Source organism: Dreissena polymorpha, chromosome 4 (assembly GCF_020536995.1).
Source record: "Dreissena polymorpha isolate Duluth1 chromosome 4, UMN_Dpol_1.0, whole genome shotgun sequence".
NCBI lineage: Eukaryota > Metazoa > Mollusca > Bivalvia > Myida > Dreissenidae > Dreissena > Dreissena polymorpha.
Genome location: NC_068358.1, coordinates 82,520,280 through 82,530,905, shown reverse-complemented (window position 1 = coordinate 82,530,905; position 10,626 = coordinate 82,520,280). Strand labels below are relative to the sequence as shown.

Below are 10,626 nucleotides of genomic sequence, written 5' to 3'. Positions count from 1 at the left end.
CAATTCAGGATGAAAACAAACAACAAATAGATCGAGTTTATGTACGCAACATAAATACTGATTCGAACCATTATATTTCTTAAAAAACTTACCTTGTTACACATTAAATAAATTCTCTTGATAAATGTAATTGTTTTATTTAATTGTTCACACCAATTTTGACACTCTTTGTTGCAGCATTGTAACCCGGTGTTTAATTGCACCTTTGTTCATCACAAACCAATTATCTTGCTATGATCGGATACTCTCCAGACAGAGAAAACATGGTGTCATAAACCCAGGCACCTATACTTTGGTCCCTGCATAAACCACATGTTGCAGACGAGTGTGGGGTCATTAAACACAATTTATGATACCCCCATGTCATCTCTTGACATATTGAGCAGTCATTTAAGCCTAAGGTTAAAGCCAAAATACTTGACAGTTGCTTCACTACAATATTTCAACATTAAAAAAATGAAACTCATTTGTCGGAAATGGATAAACAGGAACTATTGCACATATATTAGCCAGTTTAATCATAAGGATACAGTGTTGAATAACTATAAATTTAAAATATTGTGCAATTTTACTGCAACACAATTAAGGTATTAACGCGTACCGGCAAATGTAAACTCCGCTATTTAATACGTGTAAAGATCGTTCGTTACTTTAGTGTGCGAATGTAGGTAAAAATGCCAGATGTAAAAATGCCATAGGTAAAAATGCCAGAGGTAAAAATGACAGAGGTAAAAATGCCAGAAGTAAAGTGGTAAAAATGCCAGAGGTAAAAATGCCATAGGTAAAAATGCCAGATGTTATTTAGTAAAATAGAGTTTTGAGCAAATTTTTTTCAGGATATTGAGTATTGTAGGAATTACATTCTTTGCTTACGTTACGGAAACATTTTTTTAATTGAACATGTTATATTCCTTTTAAAAGCTGTTTGATTTTTATTGTTGGAATTGAATCTTTTGATTTTTGAGGACAATAAATTATTAAAGCAATGTGACAAACAAGCAGGGTTTCGATGGTGATTATGTTTACATTAATTATTAAATGAGACCAGAAAATATGTATTGATACGTCTAGCTTATTTCTGTATTGAAGCATTTAAACTTAAGAGCCGATAATATATAGATTTATTAGAGAGTTAATTTTTTCCCACCACTGAAATTTTGTATATAATATTTAACTGCATATCGCTTTTGGTACTATTACCGAAAGAGCGCGCTCTCAGAAAATCTAGAGATCCGAAATTAAAGATGCAAATGTGTCTTGGTTTGTTCTTGCATTTCTTGTCGACCTATATTGCTAGCTGAAAGTTTATACAATTTATCAAGACATTGAGGGGTATGCAAATAAGTCAAGGTTATTGACTCTAATTTAATATATCCAATATTAATTATCCTATTGCTCAATAAACATAATGAATAAATTACGAAAAAAAACAACACTAAATTACAGTCTAAATTTAGAATAAATATAGCATGTTCAATTAGTAAAAAAATGTAATAAGTAACATAAACATAGAATGTTATTCCATCAAAACCTGTTCTCAATATTCTTAAAAATATTGCTCAAAACTCTACTTTACTATATAGCATCTGTTAATTTTACCTATGACATTTTTACCTCTGGCATTTTTACCTATGGCATTTTTACCACTTTACTTCTGGCATTTTTACCTATGGCATTTTTACCTCTGGCATTTTTACCTATGGCATTTTTACCTCTGGCATTTTTACCGCACACCGTGCGAAACACCATCGTGAAAAGAAGCAATCACAACATGGTCTACAATACTTCCGTTAAATAAATTAAATATATAGAGGATATTTGTTGGATTCGGTGGAATATCGAATTTATTTCACGAGTGATCATAGAAAACAATATTTTCACGAGTGGCGAAGCCACGAGTGAAAATATATATTTTCTATGATTACGAGTGAAATAAAATCGATATTCCATCGAATCCAACAATTTTTTTTTATTTTATGCTTTTTTGACCGTTTATTTACATTGTAAATGAGTTTAACTGGATAATTTCGCTGGATTAATGACGTCATTTCGTCGAAAAAATGACGTCATTTCACAGTAAAACAGTGAAAAATATCGATATTTGTCACTGTTATTTTTCACTGTTTAAAACAGTGGAATACCAATTTTATTTCACTGATATTTCTCTATAAACCACCGGAAAGCATAAAATAAATAGATTTATTTAGCATAAAATGCTAGATTTTTAACACTCCTTATCACTGGTAAATAGATTTCAATATAAATGCAAAGACAGTTCAATTTGCATAATATGCAGGTTTTATTCCCTTTTGTATGCTAAAATTTATTAATATTGTCATTAATGTTAACGAAAGGAAAAATTATTCAATGGAAAAGAAAATTACCACAACATTTAAAATTGTAATGTATACCGCATTTTAGGGCGCTGTTTAATAATTGATAAAATACACCTCTAACACTTTCGGTCGGTGATGAACAATAACATTATCCTCATCACTTATAAATATAATCTAATAAATATATGTTTAAATATTTTTGAAATATTATTATTTAAGTCAGAAAGAATAGGGCAAATTTATTGTTTTGTTTTGTGGAATTGTCAGTATTGAGTCTTTCGACCACGTTTACTCTGATGCTTATATCTACTTCGTGTTTTTATAAAGAGGAAGTTACATTTTTCAATGTACATTTATTGGTACTATTTTTAAGAGTTTGAATGTTTATTTCGGATTTTTTGTATCGATTTATTGACTAAACAAAAGCCCTTTATACATGTTTTAGGTTTCTGTAACCAGCGTTTTTGCCAACCAGTCAGTTCGCATGCGCGGAAAATCCCGAATGTAAACAATGATGGTAATATAAATATTAGTACACATTACAACGGCATATGTCGGATGCAAAACGAATAGCCATGTTCGTGTACGAAATTTTATTTGTTAAAATCAAAAATTATTAAAAAAAAATAACATAACAACAATGAAGAAATAGATCTACACCAATAAAAAGTAAAAAAAAAAACGCATTATTTTATGTAACTTATGACGAGAAACTTGTCCCTATGTGCATATAAAGGTCATTTACAAGTAGTTATTATGGTGCAGAAATTGTTGAAACAAGGAATAATTCAACTACATGAAAATCGAGTGGGTTTTAATCAAGTCAAGTAACAAATTACATAATTTTATACAAAACATGTCAAAATATAGATAAAATCATCTGCATCATGCGAAAATGTGTCTAATGCCACGGCCAGCATGTGCCTTTGCGCAGTCTAGTCAGAAGCTACGCTGTCCGCTTTAAGGTCACACAATGTTTCCTGGTCTCCATAGCGGACAGGGTGGCTCCTGATCAGACTGCGCGATCGCTAGACTCATATGGAATAAGACGCATTTTCGCAAGACGCGGTTCAAATATTTATTCATTCCAGTGGACCACCCCTAACAAAATCCTTCGCCAAGCCTAGTTTTTGTCCAGAACCAACATATAGTCCGGGATCTGTGGACTCGTTTTATCACGTGGCATGTTTTGGGCGTTCGCATCAATGATAGTAGGGACCTCAATGTCTTGATCTGCGCGAGGATTCACGTGACCCATTACGTCATCATCCTTGTCAGCACATGGAAACGTTACGTAATCAAAATGGTCAGCACGAGGAAAAACGTTACCTGGGACGTCATTATCATGGTTATCCCGAGGATACATCATAAAGTCATCGTATTGAGGAGGTCTTACGTCATGTGTGACGCCATGTGTGTCCTTGTAGAATCGAGATATGTCGTGTATTGGAGCTTTTCCTGAAAATAAACAGTCCCATTACGTTAAATAATTCAGTAGATTTAATCAACGGGAATGTAGGTTGCGCACAACGCTAATCAACGAAGACACTTCCCACTTTTCTTTTATATTTCATTTAAGGAAGTAACTTTTTGACGAAACCCGGTCTGGACAGAAATTGTCGTCCCTGATTAGCCTATGTACAGTCCGCAGACTGCACAGGCTCATCTGGGACGACACTTTACGCACACGAATTAAGCCCGGTTTTCCCAGAGCGTGGTTCTCATGTATTGAGTACCGTCAGCCGTGCCCACGCGCTCCTTCTTGCGCGTCTTCTTCTTGACGATGACGCCGACGATCACGACACTGATGACGACGACGAGTGAACCGCCGAGCACGAACGTCGCCATCATCCAGGAGTTCCTGAAAGTGTATACTATTGTGTTTGTTAAAGTTTGTTTCATCTCTATCGCGGGAGACTTATCCGATATTATGTTTACCGAGCGATTTGGTTGGTCTGTTTTAAATAATTGTGTTTTTACAAGTTAAAGTAGAATCTACATTTGTATTCAAGTCAATTTACGGTGATCGGTTATCCTGAAGTTATTTTTTTAAACATTGTTGGCAATTAGTGTTACGAGTGAGGAAGAAAGTATGGGATGTGAGTGAGTACACGTATGACAAAATCTTACACTTACTTATCTACTAATCTAAATATAGACGAAAGTGATGACATTACAAAATCTTGTATTGAAGAAACTGTACGATGTTTCATATTAAAATAAAGTCGAATGGAAAAAAACGTTCCAGAGCATCATAAACCCTAATAAATATTCTGATAAAACCTACCGTGATAGCGGGACTGAAATGCAAAATAGGTAAATCAAATGAAAAGGGGGCAACTCAGGTAGAGGTATCATTCCGTTGGGAGAGAGCTGTGTCCACTGGGAAAGGGATGAGTCAAATGGGAGAGTGGAAAGTAAACTGGTCAACGAAAAGGAGAGAGTTCATTCAAGAGAGGTCACTCAAAATGGAAATAATTTAGTCAAATGGGAAATCGGGCAGTTAATTGGGAGACAGGTCATTCAATTAGGAGAGACGTCAGTCAAATCGGAGAGAGTTCACTCAGTTCAGTCAGATAGGAGAGGTCGGTCTAACGGGAGAGAGGTCAATCAAATAGAAAAACTGTGAGTTTATTAGGAGAAAGGTCCGTCATTTAGGAGAAAAAGAAGTTTATGATATTGGAAAAGTTAAATAAAATTGCACAACAAGCAGATACATTTTCACTTTCTAAAAGAAGTCAGTAAAATTGAAAAGAGGTGAGTCAAACGGTTGAGCGTCTCTATACCATTCCTTCGGTTCGCAGCACTTGCTCGGCAGCTCTGCGGTTGCACAACATCCGTCCTCACAGTACACGGTTGTCTCGTGCCTCGTAATGCTCATACCGGTCTGTGACGTCATGTTGTACACGCACTTCTCTGCACACAACGCGCTTTCTGAAATTCAGTTGGTCGGTTTGATTAATAACTCGATCTACCAGATTCAAACTGAGTTTATACTCAAAATAACGGAAACATGGCACTTTCTGGTGTTCATCAACAAATACGTACGCTTTTGTATTACAAAATTGTGTTACATGGGTAAATACATTTAAAAAAAACAACAACATGTTTTGGTATTCTGTTAGCAAATTATATTTCTATCTATTTCAAAAAGCAACTGCATATTAGCGTTATGCGAAATGGGATTTATGCCATATGCGACAAGCGGTCAGGAGCTACTCTGTCCTTCTATAAAGCATCGTGAATATCCGTTTTCTCATTAGCGGACACAGTTAATAACTAGCAATATTTGCAAGATTAAGCTATGAAACCAGATCAACATCTTGTTATTTAGGCAAAATATTTGTCGACTTATTTGTTACCTTTTTGAATTTATGCAACTCAAACAATAGTATGTAAACTATTATGCGTGTCCTTCAAAGTCCTTCATATCATAAGTATTTTTGTCATGCTAAGATGTCTTACGTATATTTTTTTATTCATCAAAAAGCTATGACATACCTAGCAGCGAGGAAAGAACAAATGCTAATAAAATCATTCCAGTTTTTAATAAGTCCGTTTGATGAGCGAAACGTATATTAAGCAATAACAAATACATGTACGTATTTAATACGAGTGAGACATAATCGCTACTATTTAGTTTCACTTCAAAACTTATTTTCAATGTTAAAGAGACGGGTATTGAGTTTCATTAATAGACAAAACATTTTATGCCGGTGTTCACATACCGTAACTGAAATAAAAAACTGGTTGACTTTATTTAAACATTTGTGCACTGAAGGACTGGCTGACAAGCCGGTGTAATATCATAATGATTGCCCGCTATTGTCACGCTGGCTTTTGCCAGAAATGGCCAGATTGTAAATGCGTTGAAACGCGTGTATACATGGTACAGCAAAAATATACGGTCTCTAACTAAATATAGAAGGTTTGAGCGAACAAACTGTCACAAAAATGTTAAACTATGAAAGGGAGTTGTATTATTAATTTAACGTTTCATTTAGGTTAACTGAGAAGAGAGGTCTTTTCTCATGTCTGATCTATCAGATATTCGTGTCATTTTTATTATTCCCACGTCCTTGTATCGCTTCATGTTGTTAACATTACTTCCGCACACTAGGCGGTGGACAGCTTTAGGATAACAATAATTGTATGTCGTAGCAGTCACAGAACTAATAATATACAATTCACTCAACTTTCCTTACTTAAATGCCTGGGTATCGTGACAATTAATTAAGTCGAATAAATATTTCGTAATATTATCAGAAAAACGCTAATGAAATTAACTTTAAAAAAATAATATTAAATATGTTGCAATATTAATGTCATATCAAATTAATTCAATTAATTTACATATCTAATTGAATATCAACTATTCGTTTTCCAAAAGATGACTTATCAGAAATGCCATATATTGGTATTGTTTACAAACGCGATTTATCAATGTTGGTAGTGTCTCGATTTTATTGATTGATCTTCTTATGATATATATTCTTAAGAATCAAAGTTGAGTGACTATATTAAACTCAGTTGCAATTGGATCGTGACAAATGTTATGACATAAACGTCAGTTTATACTCTGCTTATAAATAAGTTTACGTGATGGAATTGTTCACTAAGATCGTGCTGTGTTCACTCGCGTCTATATCATTTCTGCGTCAGAGGACATTTTCTCTAAACTTAACACACTGCGCGACCGGAAGTGCTAACTGCTCTTTGGAGGCGTGGGTCCGTCGTCAGTCTGCGGCAAGACTTTCAAAACCGGAACTCGCAATCGACAGCGCGGCGTCTGCTGTACACAGGCGGAGAAGGTCGAAACATGTGTAACTTCCTGTCACTTGAGTGTCGCGGACTCCATGCAAAGTGGAACCTGCTCAGAAGAAATATTTCAGGAGGATGTTTAGACGGTAATTGATAAAAAACGCTTTCTAAATCATAATAATGCCTTAAACATTTACAGATAGACAGACGGACAGACGGACGGACGGACGGACGAACGGACGGACGGACGGACGGACGGACGGACAGACAGACAGACAGGCAGACAGACAGACAGACAGACAGACAGACAGACAGACAGACAGACAGACAGACAGACAGACAGACAGACAGACAGACAGACAGACAGACAGACAGACAGACAGACAGACAGACAGACAGACAGACAGACAGACAGAAAGACAGACAGACAGACAGACAGACAGACAGACAGACAGACAGACAGACAGACAGACAGACAGACAGACAGACAGACAGACAGACAGACAGACAGACAGACAGACAGACAGACATAGACAGACAGACAGACAGACAGACAGACAGTGTTGTCCTTAATTAGCCTTTGTAGACTGCACCTCTCCCAATGCCCTGACCCAACGGATCGACCCAGCCCCCTGAGCCACTTAGTGAATCCCAGGCCTATTTTGACACACACATAGTCTTAAGAATAAAGAATAGACTGAGATCCATGAACAATATTTCCAGCGTTTGAATTTTAACAGGCTTCCACTTGTGATTAAGTAATTAACAAAATGTTATGCATAAAGAATGATGCAGATAGAGGTGGTTGACACCAAGGCTTCTTTTCTAAAAGTTGTTGATAGTTTTAACTGCATGCTCTAAAATTGTTACTAGCTTGTTACAGACTTTATTAAACATGTGTTGGTTAAACTATTATATTGATCGGAAGCTGCCTCATTTATTTTCCCTTTTCTTCATAAAAGTCTGAATTATGATTGAATGTATGTTAAGAAGTACACTTAAATAAAGCCTTTATCTGTATAAATTAAATTTTAATATTTAAATTATGTACATCCAGCTGTGTGCGTGTACAAGGGCAAGTCCTACAGCAAATGTCAGCAGTGCCAAGAAGGATGTGATTACAATTGTGAATGGGTTAATGCTGTGGCTGGACTGTGTATAATTATGTACCGAAATGTAAGAGCGAATAAAATGGTTTCTTGCTAAGCAAATTGTTGATTGTATGGTCAAAAGAGTTATTGAACACGTTTAAAAACAAAACAAAACAATTTAAGCTCTATATTGGTATCCCCCCCTCAAAAAAGTGCAGATAATTCACGTTTGCGTGTGATATGTACATTTCTTGAATAGTTCATTGCTCTTGTATTTTCCAGATGTGCTTAATACACAAGCGAAGTCCACCCTGGCACCACACCTTGGCCCTACTATTTCTCGATACATCCCTGGAGCCAATCCAACACCTGCTCCAACACCAAGGAGTATGTTTTAACCAATTTGTTAACGCTGATTGAATCGAACGCCAAATGCTTATTTGAACACTCTGGAGTCCGTTTCCCAGATAGAACCAGAACTTTTTGTATATAAGATCTCAAGAACGCGTCAACAGTGGGTATAGAACTCTTGACCTCCTGATTGCTAGGCGGACGCCATATCCACTACGCCCAGGCAACCTTAAAATATAAAGAGTATGTGACCTTCTGGTGTGACAATGTCATTGAGAGTGTTGTCAGGAATGGTGCTTCTCGTATACTTACTTACTCAAAACCGAGTTTTGAGTAATTTGATTATATTAATATGTTATGATTTTAGACTATGACTTAGATTCATAGTTGTATTCAGATTGATGCCATAATGCACCAGTCCTATTAATACTTGTATACTGCTATTCCAGTAATTATATTGCTATGAGATACCTTTGTAAAGTGTGAGTTACTTGCATCTGTTTCAGACTTCTGCGAGTACAATGGCATCAAGTTCTCCCAGGGATGGGATGATGGCTGCCATCTCAAGTGTGTCTGTGAGAATGACATGACCGGCTACTACAGATGTGACCAGAGGTTAATTTACCAATTGTTAAGAAAACTTCAATATCAGAAGTTGGCATTTTTACTGTGATTCATGGTTTACGTTGACTGTATTATGTCAATTCTATTATTTTAAAAACACAATCATTTGCCATGTAAAGTTAAAAATGTATTCACAGTTATAAACTGCCCAGCATAGGATATTTGTTACAACACATGCCTTTGAAAGTTATTTACCTACAAATGTATCATATAATTGACACATGTAATTAATCTCAAGTTATGTTAAGGCCGATAATTTTTTGCAATCCTTAGTTGATCCGACTTAGTTGATTCAAACATGAAGTTTGTAAGTACAAAAAACCTTCATAGTAGATAAAACTACGTTCATTTAACATTTACATTCCCCAGGTGTGGTGTGTACCAGAACCTGCCCGTGGGCTGCAACCTCGGCACTGACCCCAACGACCCTTGCTGCAGAGTCCCGGTCTGCACAAACATGCCCTCCCGGACCCCAACCCTACATCCGCGCCCAACCTCACAGGACCCGTGACAAGACCCAATATTGGGCAGACGTTTGCACCGACATTCCCGGTCAACTACCAGTCAACTCCTGAGCCACCAGCCACACTGGTCCCAGCAATCATCAACAGTCAAGGTCTGAGACTTTAAAAAAAATCAGAATATAAATATTAACTGAATAGTTGCTTTGCTACTGCAAACAGTAATAGTTAATCAGTGCTCTGATATTGGCCGAAGCCGCTACTAGACGTGTATGGACGCTAAACCGTGCGCGCTACTGCGGTTTCTGTTCCGTCAACACTTCCCTTTCTGTCAGTACAACGACTCAAGAAATGACTTCAGGTCTATCAGTCAACATGATTAGATGCGATTCGGGTAGTGTTACACACGCACACCTGTATAAATAAATAAATGAATAATTAATTAAATAAATGAATGCATGAATGAATGAATGAATAAATGAATGAATAAATAAATAAATAAATAAATAAATAAATAAATAATAAATAAATAATAAATAAATAAATAAATAAATAAATAAATAAATAAATAAATTAATAAATAATGAATGAATGAATGAATGAATGAATGAATAAATGAATGAATGAATGAATGAATACATACATACATACATACATACATACATACATACATACATACATACATACATACACACATACACACATACACACACACACACACACACACACACGCAATTTAAATTTAAAAAAAAGTAACAGACTAGAACATAAAAATGGATTGAATAACACAAATTAATTACTCAATTGAGTTATGGCTGTAAATCGGTCTTTATAGGAAATCATTCCAAATTGAAAAAGTAAAATTCCTTATGTAAATAAATAAATAAATAAATAAATAAATAAATAAATAAATAACGAATGAATGAATGAATGAATGAATGAATGAATGAATCAATCAATGCATGCATGCATACATACATACATACATACATACATACATAC

The 10,626-nt window shown here is 35.6% G+C and overlaps 1 protein-coding gene across 2 annotated transcripts; it reads right to left on the bottom strand.

Moving 5' to 3' along the window:
* Positions 1–2,977: 2,977 nt before the first annotated feature.
* On the bottom strand, positions 2,978–5,962 carry LOC127877632 (uncharacterized). Of its 2 annotated transcripts, XM_052423702.1 has the most exons (4): positions 5,838–5,962; positions 5,123–5,270; positions 4,073–4,197; positions 2,978–3,794 (listed from the first exon to the last, which is right to left on the bottom strand). In XM_052423702.1, the coding sequence occupies exons 1-4, from the start codon at positions 5,932–5,934 to the stop codon at positions 3,460–3,462; spliced, it is 705 nt and encodes a 234-aa protein (XP_052279662.1). In that variant the 5' UTR covers positions 5,935–5,962; the 3' UTR covers positions 2,978–3,459. The 2 variants fall into 2 exon arrangements, with proteins under 2 accessions (XP_052279662.1, XP_052279663.1); XM_052423703.1 differs by lacking the exon at positions 5,838–5,962 and having other exon boundaries at positions 5,123–5,347.
* Positions 5,963–10,626: the final 4,664 nt, after the last annotated feature.

Bases quoted from the DNA above. Each gene is read 5' to 3' on its own strand.
- LOC127877632 (XM_052423702.1), bottom strand. From the start codon at position 5,934: ATGTATTTGTTATTGCTTAATATACGTTTCGCTCATCAAACGGACTTA. The intron at 4,198-5,122 runs GTATAGAGACGC...ATACACTTTCAG, and splicing joins TGCTGCGAACCGAAGGAATG to GAACTCCTGGATGATGGCGA. The intron at 3,795-4,072 runs GTACTCAATACA...GTTTATTTTCAG, and splicing joins GCGCGTGGGCACGGCTGACG to GAAAAGCTCCAATACACGAC.